This window comes from Tyto alba, unplaced genomic scaffold, assembly GCF_018691265.1.
Source record: "Tyto alba isolate M040663 unplaced genomic scaffold, T.alba_DEE_v4.0 Super-Scaffold_10, whole genome shotgun sequence".
NCBI classification, from domain to species: domain Eukaryota; kingdom Metazoa; phylum Chordata; class Aves; order Strigiformes; family Tytonidae; genus Tyto; species Tyto alba.
In genome coordinates, this window is record NW_024881262.1 from 6041368 (window position 1) to 6066399 (window position 25032).

The window sequence follows — 25032 nt, forward strand, 5'->3', positions numbered from 1 at the left end:
CCAGCTTTGGCTCCAGGCAGGCATTAGGTCTGTAAGGCAGAGAGGTGCAGAATCCTAACACAGGGCTCCGATGGCAACAAGCAGTGATTTCAAAACGGTGCTGGCCCTTAAGCACACTGTGGAAGATGCTCTGGCCTTAACTTACTTAGTAAGGGAGACCTGAGTCCTTTTAACATCCGGGGTCACTTCCTTCTGACGATTCCTCCTCAGGTCAGTGCTTGAAGAGAGGAGAAGACTATCTCAAGGTGGCTGAAAACACCTGTAGGATAAGCTCAAAAAGACTGGTTGTGAAATCAAGCAAAGTGAAGCAGATACAGGGATCCTAAGAGCTAGTGGTATCCCTGGCTTGACTTTATTCATGGCAGGCCAGACTGGGGATGCCAAAGCCATTCACCAACAACTGCTTGAAGCACATGGCAGCATATAATTTCAGCTCAACTTTTCAGCTAGGAAGGTTTCAGTGAGTTCTAGAAAGCTTGCATTTGCCTTCCTTCCTTATATTTGAGTCTAAATTCTTCATGGAGTTGCACTGCAATAAATTCAGAGAAGATCCACAAATTTGTAACATCACAGAAACGGGACAGGAGACAGACTCTGGTGGTAATTCTTCTGCTCAGGCACCGTGATCAAAGGAATGTTCCTGCAGGAGATGCTTGGGGACTGCGTGTCCTCTGCTGCACCTTCTGCCCTCAGGCGCTGCTGTTCCTGCCCTGGGGGCTGTGGGAAGTGAGGGCTGTATCACTGCTTGGCTGAGGATTCGTCCAGCTATTCATACATTTTAAAAAACAAACCTGGAAACGTTTGAGTCATGCAAGTTTGAACAAAATTCTTTATTACGCTGTTTTTACCAGAAAGTCTTTATCAAATATTTTCCAATCTCCAACGTGATTATGGTGCAACTTAGCGGTTTTAGCACAAGATCTACTGCTGAGCATTTAGCATAATTATTGCTAGTGTTACCTTTTCTTTTAAATTAGGCAACTCTTATTAGGAACTACAGTCTGAAAGAGTCTCCACCTAGCTGCCAGCACAGCTATGGGATAGATGTACTGACTTTTAAATACAGAAGAGACAGAGACCAATTCTGTTAGGGACCTTTAGAGAAAGAGTGATAGTTAACTGTATTGAGCAAGGCTGGCCCCAGCTCACTCCAGAGGACTCCGCAGGCTACCTGGGTATTTTGTCTAGTAAGAAGGGTTGCCTGATTTGATTCTTAACCTCTCTGATCAATCCCTCTCTATAAAATCAGAATAATACAGTAGATTTTTACCTGCTTTACCACCGTGCTGTAAGGGTATACAAGCTGATGTTTGCAAAACAAACACTTAGCTGTTAAGACCCGGGGCACTGACTCCTTATCAACTTTTACAAGTCATAGGTACTTAACTGTTGAGCATGATTTATTGCTGATTCTGACCAAATACTTCAAAGGGAGTTAGAGGAGAGTGGTATGAAATGGTCCAAGGCTCTGCTGTACACCACCACCGCGCTGCGGCTTCCTCAGAGCATAAGGAGAAGGACAAAACAATCCTATCAGTGTAAGTGAACTGAGACTCAACAGCTGCCGAATGTTTTCAATAGACTTCCTGGTAATGGCTGGTACAATTTCATGAGGGATTCTCATTTTATTTAATAAAACATTGGGTGATTTTATTTGTAATACAGCAACAGGTGCAGGAAAACAAAAGGCACATTCCCTGACTGTGTCCACAAAGAGTCCATTACTGGCTGACACAGTAGGCATTCGTTTTGCCATGTGTACTTTTTTGAACGTGAAAATAATGACCACTCAGAAAAGTAATTGTTTTATGATAAAAGACTTTTGAGAGAGGATTAGTTTAGAGTTAGTACTAGCACTATGCAAATGGTTTCAGTGCAAGTTAAGTAAAGAGAGAGCTAACAGTACTCGGTAAACACTGATCATACTTTAGCTACAGACCAAAGCACTCTCTACAGGTGGTAACCACCATTAATCCTCATCCTATACAACAGGAACCAAACACAGAAAAGGCTCAGCTTATGATCCCTGAAAGCACCCTGTATCCTGGATCCAGTAAAGGATGTAGGTGCTTACAAGACACTCCTGCAGTTTACCTTTATAGTTGATAAATGAAACACAGAGAAGAGTCTTGAGTGACTCTCACTAGCCCTAACAGTAAACTCTTATTTTCTCTTTCTGGCATATGAGTCTTCAACCAAAAATTAAGAAAGGCTGTTTGTTTGGAATAAAAAGATGTAGTTTTGAATTGTGCAGATTGAGGATGGGATTGAAATTACATTTCCCCCTCTTTTTAGCTTCCTTTTAAATGAAAGTGCCACCACAGAATTTGTTTAAAATTAAAGTCTACCAGGAGGTAGTAATATACTAAAAGGTTACAGAGGATTACTAGCTCTGTTTTGTTGTTTGTGACCAACGTGAGAGTAGGATCACACCCTGCACTCCATGTTGGTTTCAGTCTTAATGTTTTTAATTTCTTGTCACAGTGACCAGCAAGCCATGAATTGGGGTTTACAAATTACTGGTTCATGCAATGTAGTTTTCAGAGCCTTGCTCTTCCCATCTTTCCTCCAGTTCCCTGAAAAAAATCTTTGTGTCAAAGACAAGCCAAAAAAAAAGAGACTGCAGTGTCATCATAAGCACTGGGAAAGGTTACACCTTGTACAGGGAAAACATATTGTGGTTACACAAATCTAGGAAACACTACTTCTGAAAAATACACAAAGGCTGGCATCAACTACGTACTGCATTTACTAGATTTTCACTGAATAAGCAGAGGTAGAATTCTATAACAAGATGCCTTCAAATTAAAATTACTATGGAAATATTTAGTTTCTTTTCAACAAGAACTTCCTAAGAACAAACCTGTTATATTTAAGATGAGCACCTCAAATGATTCAAATCAAGATCCAAATGCACACTGTCTGTGCCTTTAAATGATTCCTGAAAAGTAAATTAAAACATCTTGTAAAGGGGACGCTGGTCAAGTATTTTCTTCCTTCAAAAATAAAGTTAGTTAAATATTTTATTAAAAAAATTAAAATCTTCATAAACACCATACTGTCTTTCTGAGACATGCAGCCTTTCAGGAACAGAAACTCCACAACGGCTTGCTCATCAGCCATTGCAAAACCCTGGTTACTAACCTTGCGCTGAGAAGGCATAAAATCTAATAGGGCATTAAACATGCTCAGCGAGGCAACACCCAGTTAAAGGCACATCCAGGAAAAAGAAAAGGATACAGGAAAGGCTGTATCAGATTGGCACTCATCTACACATACAAATACGTTCCAGAGACAACATTCTGCTCTCACCATGATCTCCTGCCAGCTCTGCTCACGGCTGCTATGTCCGTTCACCTCCAAACTGAGTCACGCCCAACTCCTTGCTGCTCAGGATATTGATTTTTCATAATAATTCGTCCAGGAGTTCACTTTGCAGTGCATAGCTTTCCCCACACGTGACATTAAAATGCATAGAGATGGATTTGATCTCCCTGTCTTGCTCCCACATGGCTTGAGGTGTCCAAGACGTCAACATAAGATTTCTTGAAACACAAAAAGGTGAGGTTTAAATTTATCCCTTCTGCTCAACTGAATAAAGGGGCAGATGGCAACTAGCTTCTGAAGCACAGCACACCCCAAACAGGAAGGACTGGGGAAAAGTAAATAGCTGGTTCTAACTCCATAGGAAGCACACCCTATACACCTTGATGTAATGGTAAAGAAGTTGTATTCATTATCTACACCTACCCCTGCCTGAAGGGAGCCTCCTGGCCCTAAAGCAGGCAGCACTGAGGGTGAAGCAGAAGCAGTATGCAGGAACTCTGGGATTTTCCACTGGTCTTTCTGAGCGACTTTAGAAGCCACAGCGAACTGTGGGGCTGCAGTGAAATTCAGAATGTTGGGTTTTTTTTCTTGTTCCTTTCCCCTTTGTCCTAAAATCCAACCCTTACAGTTAAGTTCAACAACAGAACCCAAAATATAAGCAACCAGCAGCAGGAAATAGTCTTGAAGAAGGAAGGAAGCATCTATGCAAATATCTTGTGACTACAAGGGACACAGAACAACAACACGATCATCTGAACAATACACAAACAGCTCTTGCAAGAGATTTGCTGTCCCATTTCACGTACGCTCCTCCTGAAGGAGGCAGTTTCCTGTCTTATTTTCACAGACAGCTGCCTGCATGCAAGTATAAATTAATTTCTGAAACCTTTCTATTTGCACATGAATATAAATGGAACGTCTTTAATCAAGAAGGATGGGCTCAAGCCATTATTTACAGAGTATGGTATTTGTCAAGTACCTGCAAGTTTTCCTGCGATGTTGCAAACTGAGCTGATGCTGAAGAAAAGCCTGCCCTTATATTCGACACTGAGTGTAAGCAGCTCCTAACACAGCGAGAAGGAGCTGCCAATGCTAAGCAACGCATTTGACTTCCAGGGCATCCCATCTTGCATTATAATTTCTCTGAAAAACAGGAAGATGAGACCTAGTACTCAAGAGCAGAAAACAATCACTTGAGAGTAATCAGTAAGTAATAAGGAAACATTCAAAAAAGCACCACAGAGGGCCTTGGTGGAGGGAAAGGGAAGCCAAGTAGTCGTCCCGACGTTAATTCAGGCTGTAACTTGGGCAGCCCAGTGCTCCTGCGGGCCACGCCGAGGAGCCCGCTCAGAAGGCTCACTGAGCACAGAGCTGACGGCGTACTCTGCAAGTCACACACTCACTGGGATTTTTATCAGCAGAAAAAAAAAAACTTTAAATCATGCCCTTCCCCTCCTCGTTGCTCATTTCCACCTTCCAGGTATTGCAGTAGTTTCTGCATCATAAAGAAAGCCATGATCAGAAACAAACAAAACCATCAGAAAGGTACCATCCAAACAATTCACAGGCTACCACTGAGAAAATCACTTGAAGAAGAAAGCTAGCTATTATTGAGGGCATTGCCATTCACGTACTTGTGAGTGGGACCACGCAGTGGACCGGGTGCTCAGAAATTAAAATACCCATCTCAGGTGTAAACATTTTCTCATCATATTGTAATTTGTGCAACAGTCCTAGTAAGTGCTGTTTGGATAAGTAAATATTGCCAATGTGAATGCTGCTTGAGATTACTTTAAGCTCTCACATTTTTTTCAGACTAGAATACTGATCACCTTGTTTTTCCACAAAACAGATTTTTTTTTTTTTCTCCTGAAGTTACTTAAACCTTGAGACGAATCAGGAAAGAAGGAAAAAAAAAAAAAAAAAGCAAGCTCTACTTACATCTGAATTTAGTTCCAAAAAGTTAGTTGCTTTCAGAAGAGGTACCAGCCAGTTGATACTTTTGTACACACAGATCACAGACAGATAGATCAAACATGGATTTGCAATCTACCCTGCAAGAAAAACAATAAAAAATGTTTCCCTCCCAATGGACACTAGGCATGCTAAAAATGTAGCTGCTCTGTGATCAATGACAGTAGTTTAGACTCAACAACAGACAGGTTAAATGGAGTAACATACAACAAATCCAAAAAGCTCCCAAAGATGTAGCTCTCCTCCTTAGGTCCCAGAAATCAGGTGTTCTGCCTGAATTTCTCAGGTGGCCCAATCTGCAGGAAGCACCTAAAAGATGTCATTTATTCCCGTCAGTACCTAATTATTGAGAAAGGCAGGATGTTAGACACTACCTTTTCCCAGATCATCCCGACACTCACACGAGCAACTGCTGCTTCTATAAACTAGTTTGGACGAGAATCCTGTGGAGGCAGAGGAGCAGCAGTACTGGGCTCTGGGCTGTTCAGCACAGGGCAGGTGCTGCAGCATCGAACTGACAGGCTGCCAAGCCTCTCCTTAAATTACCAGAAACACAAAGGGAGAAAAATAAAGTTGCCATAGTGTTACAGTGATATTGCGTACATGCAGCAATCGGGAAAACGCTGCCAATTAACTTGAAAAGCACAGCTCAGGTCCATCAGCAATTCCTGCAGTGGGACATGCTCCTATCCTATATGTGTTAGTAGATGGGAATTAAAACAACAAATGGAAAACTAAATTAGTACTTTGATCTGGAAGAGGTGAAAAGCTGTTACTGTGAATTTTTAAATTCAATTAAGTAGACTGCTACAGGACAGCCAAGCTAAAAAGCCAATCCATTTAGAAGGTTTTATATATACTTTCAGGATTATCTACTTTAATTCTTCATTATCTTAAAACAAACAGTATTCCCTAACCTCTCTTCTAAACTTTTCTTAATTGTTAAGAATCTCTGAGGAAGGCAGATTTGAGAGAGCCATTTGTAAAAAATCTTTTTGCCTAGATAACATTCACAGTAAAATATTTCTTAATATTTAGTGTATAGCCCTCTAACTATAACATTACCAGAATGTAGCTGTCAGTTAAATATTAAGTTCCCCTGTGGAAGGGAATACACAGTATTGCAGGGTTTGTACAATTTTGTGTTGTATTTCAAAACCATAAGTGTTCTATAAAGCTGTTACATGATGCTAAAAATCTGAACTGCAAATACACCGTTGGCTGACTGCAATATTCAGATTTATCTGATGGCTTAATGATCAAAGTGGAGACATGCGGCAAAAAGGTGGATCATCACGTATTTAGAGGCATACTGCTTTCTGTGTGGGAAGGGTAACGCGCATGTAGAAGCCCACAAATTCAGGGCATTTCGTGTGCGATCATACCCCAAGGCAACCCACGCACTTCCCCACGGCAGGCTCCGTGGACGGGGGACCAGGAGATCCGCTGCCAGGCTGCAGGGACAGCAAACACCCTCACGAAACGCATCGAGAGTCCTTCCTGCTGTGAGAACAGAAAAGAAACAAAAATTAGTTCTTCTGAAGTTTGCTGGGTATGGCCAGGGGCGCCTCAGGGAGGGGATCGGCACCCCCGCTCCTTGTCATTAACTCCGGGCGGGTGAAACCGGTGACACTTTGCCGACCGGGCTGAGTCCCAAAGCCGGTGTGGGTGGCTCACACGCAGCGTGTGAACACGAGGTTTTATAAACGAAGTATTTCGTGGTCGCTGCCCCACGCCACACCCCGGCCATCAAATACTGAGAGCGACGGCCTCCTGCCCCGAGGGGGGCACCGGCTGAAGCACCCGAAGCGACCCGCCATCGCCCTGCCGCCTTTTTTTTTTTTTTTTTTTTTTTTTTTTCCCCACACACGTCACTTATTTATAACAGAAAATGTTTACTTGCCACGTACGTAGTGATTTCACCGTCCCCTCCAGCGCCGCTCTGCCCTGCCCTCGCCGCTAAGGTAACGCCAGGCGCGCCCCTCTCCTCGCTCCCCTCAGCCACCGCGGGCGTGGGTGGAGGGAGGGATTAAACGCAACGTATTTAACCCTTTTCCTCAAAGCGGTTATTTTTTTTCCTCGAGGCGAAGCCCCTCACCGCCGTCCCTCGGCCGCCCGCCGTGAGGAAAGGCCGGGGTTGAGGCGCGCCGGGTTGGGCGGGAAACCGGCGGGCGCCGGGCGGGCGGGGCAGGGCCGGGCCGGCCCCACACGGCGAGCCGAGCCCCGAGCCCTTCCCACCCCGGCCGGGTCCCCGAGCCATGGGGCGGGGAGGAGATGGCCTCCGCCTGAGGGGGCCGCGGCGGGGCGGGAAGCCGGGGGAGGTGTCCGCCGCACACGCCGAGGAGGAGCGCGGAGGAGCGGCGGCAGCAGGTGGGTTCCTGGGCGCGGAGGAGCCGGTCCCCCTCAGGGCTTCCACCCGCGGAGGAGAGCGGGAACCCGCCGCCGGGGGCGCGGAGCCCCGAGCGCTGCCCCTGAGGGAGACCGGCGGCAGCGGCCCCTCAGCCCGCCCGCGGGAGGAGCGCGGGGCCGGCCGCCGCGGGCGCGGCTGTGCGCGGGGCTGCGCGCAGCGGGCGAAAGGCCCGAACGCGGGTGCGGCTGGTTTCGCGCTGCGGTAGTGCAAACAGGGTTGAGGGAGCCCTTCCGCGGTGTGACCCGGTTTTGCGTGCAGTTTCCCTCTTTTGGGGCGCACGCGAGCGGCGCGTCCAGCGTGTGAAGGCAGAATGCAGGCAGAAGGCGGTTTTAAAGTTGTCGTGTAAAATGTGTTGGGTTTTAGAGGATGAAATGTACTCGTGCGGGTGGAGAGTGAAGCAGCAAGCCCGGGTAGGCTTGTAACCGAGTTCAACGGATAGCCCTCAAGTCGGACTGCCAAGTACTCCTAGTTGCTCGTGTTCTGCTTTTCAGGAGACACTAACTCTGGCAAGCTGGTAACAAAATGTAGGTGTCTATTTAAATACAACTGAATCATAGCTAACAGAGAACCTAAGAAGCAATTCCCTCTTACAGCTGCTGTGGCTTCTCAGCTTTTCTCACTGAAAATGCCGACACCATTCTGCTTCTTGGGAAGGAGAGAAGAAAATGTGTGCAGCTTTGTCAAACGTGTCTTGCTGACATACCAGAAGCAATTCTGTGTTCATCTTCCTTACAAATTAACACACAGAGAAGAGTTATCGTAAGGAAACTTACGGAAGTCCAAGAGAAAACCAGCTGTTCTGAGGTGTCTGTCATTGTAGGACTTGCATTGCTAAAGGATGAACAAAAAAGCCCAGTCAACTAATGAAGCGTGTGCTTTGGATTGCCTCTCGGTTCCAGGATTTTAGCACTGAGAAAGGATGAGTTGGGTTGATGCTGTTTCCACTTTCAGGATATTTCTGCAGTCGTGATTCCATATAGATTCTACGAGCATAATGAACTGTGAGGCCATACTGTAACATCTCCCGTGTCTTGTATGATTTCTGTCCTATGTGGTTGTCTACTTTCTTCAAAACTTGTAGGAGCTCTGAAGCATCCATCCCTCTGCCCAGCTGGACAGAAAGACCCCCATGCTTCCTAAAGGAGCAGAGTCAACCTAATTTCCTAAACCTTTCCTTAGGATAGTAGCTAGAAAAATAACCTGGGTCTACGTTGATCCTTTAACTCTCAAGAATGTAGTTCAAAAAACATAAAATTTAGGTACTTCTTGACAATCTAACAATGAGTTAGTGAAGCTATTTATGCTTAATTATGGTGCCTGGAAAATTCAGATGTAAATTTAGTAGTTGTTGTGATGGAGAATTAACTAATCTATAGAGATACCCAGAAATTAATTTTTACAAACTTCTTGTTTTTCCTTTTAGATATGAAGCACCGTGCTCTTTGATACTTATTTTGCTGTCCTTACCCTCAGAGGATGGCTGCCATACTCTGTGAAAATTGTTCTGGTCAGTACCACTACCCCCAGGTCAACCAACCGCTTGAAATCAGCTGCATGTTGCTCCTGATTATGCTCGGAAAAGTGTTCCTTGATTTCTTCATGTTGCAAGTTAAGCAAAAAAATGTGAAAGTTAGCTTTATGGGATACTTTTGTGTTTCACTGGCACTTCTCGATTTCACACTGCTGATGAGCATATCTTTCATTTTCTACTTTGAGGACTTTGCGCTCTGGGGCGTCCGATTTACAAAGTACCACATTTGCCTGTTCACTCAGATAATTTCTCTTGCCTACGGTATTCTGCATTACCCGGTATATTTTGTGGCTGGTCTGGATTATTACATGACTATAGCCCAAACTTCCGAATTTCCTAAAAGAGGTCCAAGATTACTCTATGTATTTGCTGTGGTTGTTATATGGATGTCAGGTTTTTTTTGTATTCTGAAAGTTCCCACTATCTATGAAGAACTAGAAATTCAGAACCATTTTTCTCCTTATCAGTGTCCTCTCTATGCCAGTGTGCAGAGCTACTCAGTCTCGTGTGCCATGGTGCTGCTCGTAGGTGCGGCTCTCCTGGCTTGTCGGAAGGAGGTCATCACCATGCTGCTGTCTGTCAGGGTCGTTTCCTTTGCCAGTCAGCCTGTTCTGATGTTCTCCTACGTGCCCAACAACAATGGCACTTGCTTTAAGTGGCAGCTCCTGACCAGACTCCTCGTCTGCTTTCTTGGCACTTGGGCACCTTTCGTTGTTCTTCAAATTATCATTTTGTTTCTCGGTGCTCGGATTCCAGCCTACATGGAGATGAACGTCCCCTGGCTGTACTTCATCAACAGCTTTCTCATCGCAGTAGCGTACTGGTGTCGATGTCACGACGTTGAATTGACAGAGGAGATGTGGTCTACAGATCCATTTGTCAGCTGGAAATTCTGCTTTATGCCATTTAACAATGAAAACACAGAGCTAGCTGATAAGCCTGGCACAGTAATTGTAATCTGTTAATGAGCTACTGACTGAAAAGACTGCAAATAAGTGCTGTGCAACCAAAGCCTGTACTCTGATGTTCTGTGGCTGTGTCCTTACAGAAAATACAAAGAAACATCTCCAGAGCTACGGCCTGTGGAAGAGAGTGAAACATCCACCGATATTGTAACGAATATTGCACCAGAGCGTGGGACGCTGCAGGCTTCCATGCAGGGTTCCGGTAGGCAGTAAGCACCTGCCACTTCAGAGAATTTAACTTGAAAGTATAAGTTTAAAAGACCACTACTTCCATAAAACAAGTTTTTGTTTAAATCTTATGTTTATGATTAGAACTTTACACTTGCTTTAAGTGGAATGATCTCAGGATTTATAGTAGGAAATGCAATAAAGTCTTCTTCAAAGCTGGAGGCCTTTTATCGGTTATGTACACACGTTAACCTGCTGTCAAATGTTCAAACAACTTCTGTGAGTTTTTGAGGTGTATTTTTTTTGTTAAAGTGTGACTTTTTGTCAGTTTAAGTAAAGCTTGTCTGTTTCACGAGAAATAAATTCTTTTAGTTCATGTAAAGCTACAACTTTGTTTACAGAGTACAAAACAGTTGTAGAAGTTGCACATCTTGCACTACAGGAGAGGCGGTGATGTTTCATTTTTTCTTTGCTACTGCTCCTCTAATGTCCAGATGTGCATATTAAAACTAATTTTAATCAGTGCACTAAGCTTGAATGCAGGGGCAATTACACTGCCCGTGGAACGAATACAGAGGTGCTTAATACACCAACAGTTCAACGCTACTCTCTATACTAAGCAGATGTATTACTCTTACAAGGTTAGTTGCTATACATAAATTCCTGAGGCTAGAGAAGGGCTGAAATTAAAATAAAATTAATTTTGAAGGCCAAATTACTTTGAAATTAAATTTGGACTACTTCAGTAGGGGAAGAATGAGTCAGGCTTCTAGCAAAAATACTCTTTAATTTTCAAATTCTTACAGTTTTATGAAGGTCTTGATTTAATTTTATAGAAGAGAAATAAATGATGCACAACCAAAGCAGACAAATGGAAGTAGCATTTATTTCTGAAGCACTGAACTCACAATACAATGTTGTATTGAAATAGAAACTATATAAGTAAATGATGCTGTAGGTTGGTTAATCATTTGCCCAGACCCACAGGGAACAATGATATCACACAAGAATACTCATTAAGAAAAATCTGCAAATAACAAAAGGTGCAATTACAAGCAAGTTTAAGCAGCATAGTATAAGGTGCTTTGTTTCAGCATTTGTATGATGAATTTACCCATTAACAGACAGATTAAAGAAATTTCACTTCTACAGATCATAACAAATGAGAGAATCTAAAATGCATTCACATGCTACTTGGTAATAGGAAAGTGCTTTTTAAAAAAAATGATTCACAAAGTGAAGATCATATTTTTACATAGTTCACTGTGCTCTTCAGCTGTAAAATTTAATTTTGGGGTTATCATTTACATTATATCAATTATAGACATAGATTTAACTGCAGAATTTAATGCTACGTGGGCTAAAACTTCTTATAAAAGAATATTCCAGTATATCACTCCATAAGAATACACAATCACATCTCAATCATATATTAATCTCACATTTCTGCAATATATCAATCCAATTATTCTGATTTATTACTTCACCCCACATAGTGCTTCTTTCACCCACAGTCTGTGGTAAATTTGAGGTTTCAGTGACGTAATCAAAAGGACATGAGCATTTTTAAGCAGTAGAAAATGGTTTGGGGAAAATTTGTTAAAAAGGCCATCAAAAGGACAGTAAATGATCAAAAACTGAATTTTAAAAACTAGTGCAATAATAGGAGGCAATGTTTAGCAACATGGTTCGAAGTGTTTGGCACCACAAATTATTTTATCCTTTATGCTGGCAAGTGTGTTTGGAGGAAATTCTATTTCCGTGTTAAAAATAGGAAAGCATGTACAATGTTAACTTGAAAAAGAACCTTAAGCGATCGCTCCCTGCTCTCTCAAACTGTAATTGCTGTTAGCACTTGAGATGCTATAGGATAAACCATGTCTAAACACATTTTTTTGACAACAGCATTTCTTCAGGTTTTATATAAACTGGACACCCACTGAAATGGGGTTGACAAAATATTTACAAAACCTAATTCCATTTAAAAACCAGCAAATATCTCAAATATTCTAATGCACCAGGCATTTCAGAAGATCATGAAATAACTAATCCTTACAGACTCGGCAAGCAAGGGAAAATTCCTAATTTAAAAATTCATTTAACACCAGATGAAGGCAAAGGTATTTTCAAGAACATACATTTCAGATGCTTCTGTTCTGTGTGGTTAGTCTCACCCTTCTGATTCATTAATGTATACGGAACTGGAACTGCAAGAAGTTGGGTAAGGCTGCTGACGTGTATTATTTATCACTGTGGTTCAGTTTCTCAACCCATAATTAAAGTTTACACAACCCCAGCTTTCCTGATGTGGCAGAACTCCCATAGTTGCTGCAGTGCTTCTAAAACCATCTTAAGCTTTCAAAATTTTATTTTTCACAGGGAAGCCACAACATGCAGCCAAAGCAAACATTAATGTAGTGATGTTACATCACTGTGTTGCTATCGAATTCGTTCTTCCATATGCTTTGGGGAAAAGTGCCAAAGAGCACCAACCTTTAGGCTGTCACTGCACCCACCGAGTAGGTAATAGTGGCACTACAGGTCTTCACCTACCATCCAATTGTGATGTCTAAGCCTCCTAAGTACCTATTTTAAAGTACATTAATAGTAGCTCTCTTTGCAAGTCCACTTTTATCCTTGACTCTCTGTAAAGGGAGACACCAGTTGTGAAGTGATCTCTATCCTATTACCCTCCTAACGCCCAAGTCTTTTCCTCTCTGCATTTTCTTTCATCTGGTGCTTCTGGCAAGTCCTAACACTGAACATTGAACCCAACCATATAACCATAAACCTTGCCATAAAAAAGTACCCTGTGGAACAGAATTACAGTTTCACTGTCAGACAGAAAGAGGAGAGAAGCTATGCTAGGAAGGTGGTAATATCTGAAATAATACCTGAAACTACAGACAACCACTGCTGTATCTCCTCTGTACATCTTGTGCTGTGCCAGCAACTAATGGCCTTACATCATTCAAATACTTTACAGTCTTTAATTCTTATAGGATTATTTGATATTAATGGTAACAGCGGCTAAAGTGTTAACCCTTTATGAGAAACTTCCGTACTTTCCTCATATAAAGACTCCCTTAAAAATCAACATCGATAATGAGATATTCGGCATTTTCAACTCTAAATAGAAGGTTTTGCCACTCATTAATAAAGCCCTTCATTTTTTACACACCTCTTTCCTGATCAGTACAGGTTTGCTAACACTAACACAAAGGCTACTTAAAAAGGAAGTTGGGCGTACAGAATATCTCATTGTTCTTTCATTGACTTTGCAAGAAAGCTGCCAGAGAACAGCAACGTCCTGGCTGCCAATGCACTGGGGCCAGGTAGCAGAGGACAACACGAGTCTTCCTGCAGGTTGACCGGACTTCACCCACAAAGCAGATATGCCTCACGAATCAATTATGTTTGTGCTTCTAGCTTAATCCCATAATCAGCAAGGATACCCTGATTTAGTACCTATGAACAATACTATAATCCTTTCAACAACCCTATGTAACAATACAGTGCTTTTTATGCACAATTAAAATGCTCCTTAAGTGTTATGTATTGCACTGAAGTGATATTTATGATCACTGTTCTATGAATGTACAATTGTGCTCAAATTATAATTCTTTTTAGATGGAAAAAAAAACCAAAACACTTTATATCTTTTTCTAGTTCCTTACTATACACAGTCATCTTGGATAATTCATCAGGAAGCTAATACATGCTGGAAGTTTAAAATTTTTTTAACTTGAAATCTGTTCATAACACTGACTCCCAGAACCGTGCTTCGGAAAGTTTAGATTAGCAGTTACAAGAGCTAGACTATAAACTTACTACATACCTTCAACTACAAGCATATTCACATCTTTGAATTTTGGTTTCTTCCCTCCACTTAGCTTTAAGAGATCAGTAAATAATACACACAACCTTCAAGTGAATGAGCAGGTGCGTGTAAGTTTTAACGTAGAGGTTACACAACCCTACACAGCACCTTAGGATGGGAGCCATGGGTACGAGTGGAAGTGCTGACCATGAAACCCAGGGGCCAAGAAGGACACAAAATGCTCCAGCCAACACAGCTGACACCCAACAGGGCAAAAAGCACATTTAGAAACCTGTATGGGGTAGGAAATGGCACGTGATAGAGCTCCTCCAAAGATATAAAAATGGTAAAAACAAACCAGCCTGAATCATCCAGATTATGTGTGATGGTAAAAACAAACCAGCCTGATTCATCCAGATTATGTGTGATGGTAAAAACAAACCAGTTTGATTCCTCCAGATTATGTGTGCTACCTGCTTCTGGATTCAGCCTACGTCCCGGCTCTGACTGCAGGGCACAGGCTGTGCATCAGCTCAGACTCCATTAGGGGCAGCTTTTTCAAAAGGTAGACATAGCATCAACATAGCAGGAACTGCTCTGCACCATAATTACCATCTCTTTTTTTAAATGTCACTATTTGCAAAGCCGTCCAGAGGATGCAACTACACAGAATCGATAGGGTCTAAGTAAATTCTTATGACTAAAGGCAAATTCTTTTAAAATAAACTTAATGAAGGCTTGGCTTAAATGAGCTAAGCATTAAATGAGTTTAAATTTTTCTCCTCACAATATTTTCTGTTTGAAACTACAGCTCACTGTGCAAGAGTGACTTAAAAATTAATTCACTATGAGCAATTATTAACACCTTACATTGAAATTATGCATTTATAGATGTGTTCATACCTGTTCTACTCAACATTCAACAGAAACAGTGTATTTAAAACAAAATACTTTAATATGTTAGTTTCTCTCCATCTCTAATAAACTAATTTGGGTAAATGTCAAAAACAAAAAAAGTATCCTAGGTTGATTCTTTTGCAGAGTCATCATCTGCAGCCTAGAACAACTGATGAGTAAAAGTCTTGTTAATGAGTGACAACTATATACCTATATATATATATATGCCAACAGGACATCTCAGTGCAATACTGATAAGAAAATAACCCTGCAAGCTTTTATACACATGCTTAATTTTAATATGAATAGTCTTAATACAATCAGAAGAACTACTCATATTATAAACTATGTGGATGTCCAATTATTTGCAAAACCAGGACTCACAATACAGCTGTCACTGAATTCTCTGATTGCCTTACATTTGTCAACAGGTAAGAAATTTCTTAAGCTACTGAGCTGTAAGTTTCTGCATTGATACTGTGATATTAAAATGAGAACAGTCATCTGGAATAGGCATTAGTTTTAACTGGTATGTCTGGCAGTGACACACTACACCCAGCAAAGTCTCACTATATAAACTTCCATTCAAACTACTGTTAAGAAATGGTTTTATACCTGAACATTTCCTTAGAGCTAAAATCAAGATAAAGAAGTGATGCAAAAGCTGTCGTAAGCCTACTCAAATACTTGGCTTTGTCCCATTCCTTTCCTCTTTCTGCACATCTGCAGTTAGGATGGACACCATTTGTTCTATCCAAAAGGCTGGATTCCCACTTGTGATTTGTCCAAAAAAGTTTTGGGAAAACAGGAAAGAAACAAGGAAATAGATGCTCACAAGACAAATCTATTTGAGATATCTCACTGACACCAATCTAGCAGAGGTTTCACCTTCCATTGAGAACTTAATTTCTGGAAAAAAATACGACGGATTAATGGGTAAAGAATGAATTTATAACAGTCTGTTTAAAAACCCTTCAAACTTCTCTGGTGATTCAAGACAACTGGCAGTTTAACTTGACAAGATGGTTATTTTTTGTTCTCTATATAAGTAAGGTGTTAAAGTCTTACAAATGTGCCAAATGTGAGGCAACATGGTTTGGCTGGGAGAAGTTAGCAATTCACCGGCAAGGCTTGGTTATGAACGAGGAGCAGCCCTGAGCTCCCAGAGCCCTTCAGTCAGCGGAGGTGGCCGAGCTCCCTTCCTGGAGTTGTTTCTGCTTCAAAGCAGGGCTGCTGAGTGATATGACCCAAATTAAGCAGGGGAGTCTGCATACCCATTTGGACCATTTGGGTGTATTTCTTTAAAACCCCAAATGAACGGCGAAGCTGAGACAATAATTCTACTGGAAGAAATCTTGACAGTCACATTCAGCCCAGTGCTCTGCAAAGGCGTTTTGCCCTGAGCTATTGCTGCAGTTTCCATCAAGGAGTAGGGTAGGCTGAAGGCTAACACAGAAAGAGGAAGGGAAAAAGCCATCCAAACTATCTCCCTTTTGAGCTAAAATCCTACAGCATCCTGTATTCCTTTCTATAGGAACTGAAATATTGCAGGGATTATCACAAGGTGTAGCGCACATCAGCAGCAGTGTGAATACAGAAAACAAACCCCCATGAAATAGAGCTAATGAAAAACATTTTCTTGTAGACACATTCAGTGGGAGCAAGTGTGAAAAACCAGTCAGTTAAAATCTGCAATACTTCCTCTTTTGATAGAGAGTCTAGCTTAATTTGTGGGGAAAGCCATGGGAAATGGTAGTATGAGCCTGGGAAAACCTCACTGGTCTGAACAGAAACAAGCAATTGGTATGCAAAACAGTTCTGGAAGAATATTACTCAAAGTATTATATTGCTTTTTTTTTTTTTTTTGAGTAAATTCAAAAGCTTCTGAAGTAGATTTCAGTTGCACTTGGAAGTTTTCCCGCCTACTTTAATGTACAGGTATGATTTAAAAAAAACAAAACAAAACAAAAACAAAAACCAAAACCCAAAACCCCCTGATTTTATTGACACAGCTATACTGGCAAACACCCCAACACAGGTGCATTTCTGTCAGTATAGGTTAGTACAGCTGTGTCTGCTTTTAGGTTCCTGCTTAATATCAAAATCAGTGAAGGAGAAAAAACTTTCAATGTGCATAAGGCCCACATTCTTAGTTGCTGTGTTCATGAATATTTAAAGCATAACTCACTATCTGTGGCTCTCCCAAATCCATGGAAAATGTAGTGTACCAGAACCACCAGAACAGACATGCAGTAATCAGGTCTACTCTGAGCTCCTGGCAGTGATTGTGTCCAAGAGTCTTATATAAACACTAGCTGTAGAAGGTCTCCTGAAAGCTGTCTAATAAAGCAAAATTAAAACAGTCGTGAAATTCTCATGCATGTAACAGCACTGTAATTAACTGCAGGTCTAAATAAGACTCCCAAGTCCACATTTTCAAATATGTCTTAAGCCATTATCAAATAACATTTACGTATACCTACTTTTTACATTGCCAAAGAACAGTACAATCAGAAGACAGATTAAAAATTAGGCAGTGAAATTTTCGTATAAAAATAATAAAACTTTAAGACAAAAGCCAAAGGATAAATATCTAAGATATCTTTAGTCTTCAATTAGCTCATCAAAACAGAACGTATTCTTTAGAACATATGTTACAGATATGCTACACTGTGTATCTTACAGAAGTGCTACAAATGGGAACCTACTGTTTCCATCATTTGAATATCTTTCAAATGAACATTGCCAAACATTAAACCTTCAACTAAGAAGTTTATTTTACAACAGTAACTGAAGATAGAAAAAACAAATTAGAAAGTGCTTAGCAACTTCCCTCCAAAATAAACCCAGACATCAACTAATTCTCTAAAGCCTTTGGTGCCACTTGGATAAGGGCTCTCACCAAATACTAGCACGTAACAGCAACGGGTTGTCCTAACTTGGAGCTTCAGTGGTTAATAAAAATATTAATAACATCTATTAGTAAGTTCAAACAGCTGTAATTAAAAACAAATATTCTGATGTTGATCTCTGGAAGATAATGGTAGAAAGTCTGTTAATAGAAACAAAGCAATAGTTTCAAGGAAAATGAAGCACAATTTTTTCTTTAATCCAAATTTACTCTTTAAGGTCATCAGTTAAATAATATACATATTAATCTACCTGTCATAAACCTTCCTTTCAGCCAGTGTATGTGCATTGACTCCTTTTGATCTAGGTCAGCAGTTCTCAAACTTCAGATCAGTCCCTCTCTTTCAGGAATACTTTACAGTCCCCCTGAGTATCTCCCTACATAATCATATATTATGCATTGATTTGCATAAAATACATTATTTGCAGACACGCATATTTAATTCAAATATACACAATGACTCCATCAGCACACATGCCCTTCTTTCCCTCTGCAAGAGCTTAGGCATCTAGGTCTGTACATAAGGGGAGTGGAGCTGCAAAAGGGAGGGAACAGAAGGTTCAAAATACATCCATGAACATGGATCACCCAGGTGATAGGGCTGCAGAGGCTGAGAAAGTGCTGCTGCTTCTGGGCCCAAGCAGCTTCCGAGAGTGTCAGTAACTTGGGAAACACATATTTGTTCCACATACAGTGCAAGAGAGGGAAGACAGAGGGAGACACTACAATCCCACCGCCTGGGTCTGCAGCATCCAAGTCAAAATCTCCTACCAGAGGGACGAAGCAGGGCCCCTGGAGATTTCTCCCAGAGCTGCCTACGGGTGGCACTCCTCCTGCAGCTCCAGGCTCCCCCACTGCAGCAGCAGCTGTCCCTACACCCAGCTCTGAAGGGATCTCAGTGCTCTGCAAGCCCAGCTCACCCTAGCCAGTGGACAAATAAAAGGTGCTTGGAAGTTTCTAGTGAGGCAGTGGGAACGCACTACGGGGAAAGACAAGTTAGAAGAGGTATCAAGAAAAAGAGCGTCTGAGCTACGCTATCCCTTCTCTACCTCCAGTCTTCAAAGTACTCTTGTCTCAACATGAGCTAGTTCTGGCTGCAGCTTTCAGCCCCTCACGCCCAGGCATTTGGGAACCTGAACCCCGAGTGTTCTCACACCTTCTGAACCCCCATTTGAGAACTGCTGGTCTAGCTCAACTAGCAGCAGGAGAAACTACGAACGTAACAACTTAATGCCCTCTTAGTGCATAGCAGCATACAAAGAGTAAGTAACATGTGCTTCAGTTACCTCTGGCAAGAGTGTCACGCCATTGCATTTCAGTAGCCTGACGATGAGGATTTTGATGAGACATCTACATGGCTTATAGTATTTCCAGACTTCAAGAAAATACTACAGTGGCAGAGATGAGGGTAAGCCTACATGAGGAAGACTGGCTGCCAACCTACCCCTTACAAACAATTTGCTCATGACCAAAAGAAACTCAGAGAGCACAACTAAATGCATAGCATTTTACTGTCATTAGTGCTTCCACAGGGTCTGTGGACACTTGTGTTATTTCAGTCCAAAAACTGCTGTATGTGGAAAAAATCTTTCTGAATACAGCAACACAATTTAAATGGTGTTTAGATTGGGGTGGGTGCTGGGGTGTTAATCAAACTTATAAGATAAAGTACATGTTGGGGAATATTTAACCTATCACAGTATATTTCAGGTTTTTCCATGAACTCCCACTTCAACTCAAAGTATTACTCAGGCTTTACCATGAACCTATTAATTGTTGAAAACTACAGAGGGACTACCTGGTATCATCAAAGGAACATTTCTGAGTCTTTGTGTGGGGAAAACCCCATATATTTAACAAAACATCACAGTAACACTTATGCCACAGCGAAGATGTTGGCATATTACTGTCGGTTCTGTCACTGAGAAACTGTTGTTTAAACCTTCATGTTGACCCTCTAGGATTCTTTCAATGAATTGATACGTGCACAGATTTTCAACGCAGGTCCAAGCTTAATATTCATTGCACTCATAAGGTGATCCTCCTTCAACAAGAGGAGAGCTTGTCCATCAATTTCTTGTGCTCTAAATTCATCTGCAATATCTTGACAACCTACAAGGCAACAGAAAAAAATTACTGGGGTAGAAATATGCATTCTTAGGTGCAGTGTTTCTATCCATTCTAGAGCTTTTCAGCTACACAATTTCCACTGAAGAACACCGTGGAAACAAAAGGTTCCTCAAAAGATGTTCTGGACATCTGTTAAGCAGAAACAGTCAGTCATGCCTGGCTGTATGGCAGCCCTGTTGTACGGACAAACATCTTCCAACAGTGCGAATAAGAGCACTCGTTGTCAGTTGTTTATTTGAAGCTTCCTTCCCCATAGCCAGGTTTTTCGTGTTTTTTTTACATATCTACATTCTCAAGCCAGTGGTCTCTCTATCTGCTTCAGACCCTTTTAGACACATTTTAATTTGTGCTCCGCCTTCCATTCCTGCTTTCAATTATTCCACAGCTAAGCCTATTTTTTGGCATTTGTATATTTTCCCCTGTTCTAAAAGCACACTGTTACAGAGCTATGAGAATAATGTGAAGAATTACTTTTCCACCCCAGATAAAAGCAACTGACTGATTTCACGACCTCTTGTGTGTTCAGATTTAAATTCTATAAATAACAGATAGTCTCGTTTCCTAATGAATTTACAAATGTGTAAGAGACAGAAAGGAAACATGGAAAGAAGTACCACCATCCAAGCCTTAGTTATTTGGATTATTACTGTGTAGTGGTCGTAACATTCAAGATTGGAAAAGTGTAGCTTTTCACAAAGAATAAAGCATGATTTTTTTTTTTTTCTTAATCATTTGTTAAACAGGCCTCATACAATAAATGGCTGCCACTTTATTAAGGAAAGGGAAAATTAAAAGATAATTTGAAGAGAGAAAGGTCGTATTATGAACTTTTATTGTAGCCTCTGGCTACACCTCTAAACCTCTGTAGTTTAGGTTACAACTGTATAAAGTACAATCCCAAAAGTAAAACAGTTACTGTGTAGCAGTTGGCTAAGTTTTAATCAGAACTAAAGACTACTTTCCATAGCATTTAAAACAACACAGTTTTATTGCACGATAAACACCCAGTTCTCAGGCATTATTTATTGTAACAAGAAATTAGAGTGGTATCTTTTGGAGAAAAAAAACACAAATTAGTTTGCCACAAACAGTATTTATATTGCCACTAAAGCCATTAAAATGTTTTAGTGCTTGCATGTATTCCGTAAGATTTACTTTTAATATTCCTGGTAGAGTGATGCACTAGTACAGCCCAGCTACAAACTGTACTGTAATCAGTAAGAGAATGTGCTTCAGGAGCCCAGAACCATCAGAGAGCTCCTGGAATGGCGCTTGCAATTCCAGCTACCAAGTGAAGATAATGCCACCAGTAACATCAAAAAAAATCAATCTTAAGACAACTGACCATTCTCAGGAGGATTTAACAGCTCCAACATCTTCATAAAGGTTCTTACTATGTGTTGACAGCCGATAAAATGTCTGTAAGCCATGTACTAAGTAAGTATTTCTGTAAGAGGTATCACTGTATGCCTGACTTGAGACCTGAACATGGTGATTGGCAGGCCACAGCATTTACAAAGAACCTGAGAGATCAAGAGAAGTTTTTACATTTAGGAATAACAGCAGTCCTATTAAAATAGAAAACTGGTTGTTGTTGAAGGCTTTTTTTCTTTAGGCAGTCTATGAAGCATTTCCATGCAACTTTTCCTAAAATATCTTTTCTCAAAGTCATCTTGGAAAAGCAAAGGATGAAGGTTGATGTATTTCAGTTTCCCCATCCAAGCACATTTGCATATTCTTAAGCACTTTCACAATATGTTGTTGTGTAATAACTTAGCTAAAGAAAGGATGGGAAGCAGGTGAAAGACCATTAATCTTGCAACTGAAGAAAGAAAGGAGGAACAACTCTGCTGGAGCTTAAACTGTTGCCGTCTCTTCCCCAGAAGAAATAAGTAACAGTAGAAGTTCCTACAATCTTCATTTCTCCAAAAGACTCCACAGGAATTCAGGAAAAGCCTGACAAGAACACTTGACTCCACAGTCACTTCTCAGCTACAGACTCTATTCAGAAAGCTCTAAATCAAAACAGATGTCCCTAATGTTTATGAAAAGCTGACATCACCATCTCCCACAACACGGCAGATGGTCTGCATGGACTGCATCAAGTATATGTATTGCAAAATAGCATAATGAAAGTCCATTATATTATTTCTTGTGTTATTCAACTGTGACAGCATTGAAAAAATATTTTTTTCAATAGAGTGGCCTGAAAATATATTGAACAGAATAAATCCAAAAATTGCAAAAAATATGAATGTGGCTATGTAACAATAAAAATTCTGGCAGGTTGTGAATGTAATTTTAAAGACCTACTGAACTTTTTTTTTTTTTAGGTATTTGAGAAACTAGGCCTTAATATGGATGGGAATGAGTAATTATAATAAATTGTCTTTAAACACAGAAAAATGTAAAGTTTGTTTAAAATCAAAGATTACCTTGTTTATAGAATACAAAACCACAGAATACAAAAACACAGCAACTGGTGAAATATTCTACAAGGCATGGTTTCAAAACAGAAACCACATCTTAAGAATAATATTTTTGTTTTCATACTTGCAAGTGAATTGTGTTTATGTGCTACTTTAAGCTTTCTAGGACCAGAACTATCATTTATTCTTTTGCAGAACCTAGGATCAGGAAGTTACTGAATTAACTAAAGCCTCAAATCTATAAAAACAGTAACTCAAAACAGTAGCAATATAGACATATTTCAGTAACACATCTAAAGTACAGAAATACTAATGTCCATGTCTTAAACCTAAGGAGATTTGCCTGTTTTAAAGACCTCACTGCAGGTTCCCAAAAGCAGACAATGTAACTTAAATGGAATTTATAAACCAGCAGAAGAAAGGTATTTCAAGGATGACTTTTGCTGATTTAAGACATTCCTTACTCAATTCTTTGCCTGACCTACTTTATGAAAGAGTAACTGTCAAAACCCATGTGTATGACTTAGAATGAAGATACATTCTTTACAGGTTATTAGCCTAAAGGGATACAAAGAAAAATGGTTTAGCATTTCTAAACTAGAAAATTAGGAATAAACATAACCTGGGTTTCAATGTTTTGACATGGGAGTTACATGGCTAAGCAACAAAAATTCTTGTATGACTGCTATTATGGAGACCTACCCCGTTACCTGGAAGGATTACAGTACCTGGTCAGAGAGAAGAGCATCCTTGGGAAAGAGAAGGGAGTGAAACTTTAAAACTTAGGGTAGTTAGGAAATTAAATGTCACATAACCTGAGGATGGTATTTCAGTTGCTGAGCAAAGCTACGCAAAACAAAATTTAGATTTATAGAAGAAACTTGCTTATTCTTTTTTAATGACATATCATGAGAGGTCTCTCAATTTTTTCAGTTGTATAAAGGAAACTAACTCCCTTCCTGCTTCTTCTACTGAATACACAGCAAGTAAGGAGGGAAGAGGAGAAAGAAATGTAAAAGGGAAGAAGCGTGTCTGATCTCTCTACTGACCTCTTGAGAGAAGTCAGACTGAAGGGAGGAACAGCTCTAATCTCCATCAGCGGGGGTGCAACAGCAGAAGTGGGACTAGTTCTATGAACATGGGATTTGTGCTGAAGGAACAAGCAAGAGGAAAGAAATCACATGCCAGTTTCTATCACCAACTAACAAGTACACTAGTGCCGTTACCACACCACCTCCTCATGACACTAATGCTAAAAAGCAAGGAGCTTTACTGTTAAAAAAAAAAAAGGAACAAGTTATTGCACATACCAGGCAAAGAATGTATGAAGGCCCAAACTTCATCGACAGTCCATACGGATGGGTCAGCTTGCACCACTGGTAACAAGTCAATGCTCTCCGGCATCTTCCTCATTCTTAGTTCCCTAAGTTCACGTTCTCTCTCTCTTTCACTCTGTCTTCGCAGACGGGTGGTCATGGCAGCCGGAACAGCATCTTCATGAGAAGCCATATCTTCTTCTGCAGATGGATAAGTAATTGGAAGCTGGAAAATGTAGTACAAATACACTACAGTATTATATTTTATTTGTAATTCCCAAAGCAATGCCATAGTTTTAAGCAAATATTCCACAGACCTGTCTAAGAAAATGATCTCGTGACGCCCCATCAGGGCCACTCGGTTGACGCCCGCGTCGCCCAAGACTTTGGCTATCTGACTTCCGATTCCAACGACTGCTCTTGTCTGATGTAAACAGCCCAAATTTCTTAGTGCAACTAAGGCTGTGCCTAAAGGAGTAAGATATATTCAATAATGCACTAATAGTTTTTTGAACTGAATTCAATCAAGTAACCATAAAATTACAGTATTGTAGAAATGCTGCCTAATTAAAGACAACAGCTGTCACAGAAATACAAGAGGAAGGTATTTCAAAGGCCATTTACTCAAACCTGTTGCCCTGATGCAAGATCAAATACATCTAGATTATCCCTGGAAGATGCCTGTCTTTCCCATTTAAAAAAATTTTCCATGATAGAAATACCTTTGCATTTTATCACATAGTCCAGTCCTGCTTCAAAAAAATGCCCACTAAAAGCCTAAAGTCACATTGTGTCTTTTACTTCCATTTTCTCCACCTAACCGATACCCAGTCAAAGAAGGATGGAGGCAAAACCTAACCCAAGATTTTAGGATTAAAAGGTCAAATGTCTTAAAAATATTTCGCTAGTAGTATCCCAACAAGTACCAAACCAAAAAGATACACTCCCACTACTTAAAATGGGAATGCCTCATATGAGGGATTAAAAAAGTAGCAGACGTTAGAGAAAGGTGGTGTCTAGGCACATTGATGTAGAAAAAGAACAAAGTGGGGATTAGAAATGGGAAACTATTCCCCCTTTCTAAAACACCTGGGATTAAATTTCAATTTTCCAGGTGTAATGATGGAATATTTTTACATTCAGGTGTTGACTAT

General features: G+C 40.7%; 2 protein-coding genes and 1 long non-coding RNA gene across 21 annotated transcripts in view; 1 reads left to right on the forward strand and 2 right to left on the reverse strand.

Annotated features, from left to right (window-relative positions):
* Positions 1 to 7322, reverse strand: part of LOC116960036 — a 12768-nt gene extending 5446 nt beyond the window's left edge. For 4 of the 10 annotated variants that reach the window (XR_006165754.1, XR_006165755.1, XR_006165747.1 and 1 more), the window contains exons 1-6: positions 7212 to 7318; positions 6687 to 6804; positions 5269 to 5381; positions 4307 to 4470; positions 3313 to 3545; positions 146 to 2941 (exon numbers count right to left, since the gene is read on the reverse strand). This is a non-coding gene — a long non-coding RNA (uncharacterized LOC116960036). Of the gene's footprint in view, positions 1 to 145; positions 2942 to 3312; positions 3546 to 4306; positions 4471 to 5268; positions 5382 to 6686; positions 6805 to 7211 lie in introns of all 10 variants that reach the window. The other 6 variants (XR_006165750.1, XR_006165753.1, XR_006165756.1 and 3 more) reach the window with 6 other exon arrangements.
* On the forward strand, positions 7183 to 10594 carry GPR160 (G protein-coupled receptor 160). Of its 4 annotated transcripts, XM_042797701.1 has the most exons (3): positions 7296 to 7671; positions 8305 to 8515; positions 9135 to 10594. In XM_042797701.1, exon 3 carries the CDS (start codon positions 9188 to 9190, stop codon positions 10205 to 10207), a length of 1020 nt encoding a protein of 339 aa, XP_042653635.1. In that variant the 5' UTR covers positions 7296 to 7671; positions 8305 to 8515; positions 9135 to 9187; the 3' UTR covers positions 10208 to 10594. The 4 variants fall into 4 exon arrangements, with proteins under 4 accessions (XP_042653637.1, XP_042653635.1, XP_042653626.1 ...); XM_042797703.1 differs by lacking the exons at positions 7296 to 7671; positions 8305 to 8515 and adding an exon at positions 7183 to 7265; XM_042797692.1 differs by lacking the exon at positions 8305 to 8515.
* An 8902-nt stretch (positions 10595 to 19496) lies between these two features.
* The window catches only part of PHC3 (polyhomeotic homolog 3), a 29560-nt gene continuing 24024 nt past the window's right edge, over positions 19497 to 25032 (reverse strand). For 4 of the 7 annotated variants that reach the window (XM_042797659.1, XM_042797651.1, XM_042797644.1 and 1 more), the window contains 3 exons: positions 24196 to 24346; positions 23873 to 24104; positions 19497 to 20115 (listed from right to left, as the gene is read on the reverse strand). In XM_042797659.1, the coding sequence (XP_042653593.1) occupies positions 19961 to 20115; positions 23873 to 24104; positions 24196 to 24346 (538 nt within the window). In that variant the 3' untranslated portion in view covers positions 19497 to 19960. Of the gene's footprint in view, positions 20116 to 23872; positions 24105 to 24195; positions 24347 to 25032 lie in introns of those variants that run through there. The other 3 variants (XM_042797668.1, XM_042797675.1, XM_042797680.1) reach the window with 3 other exon arrangements.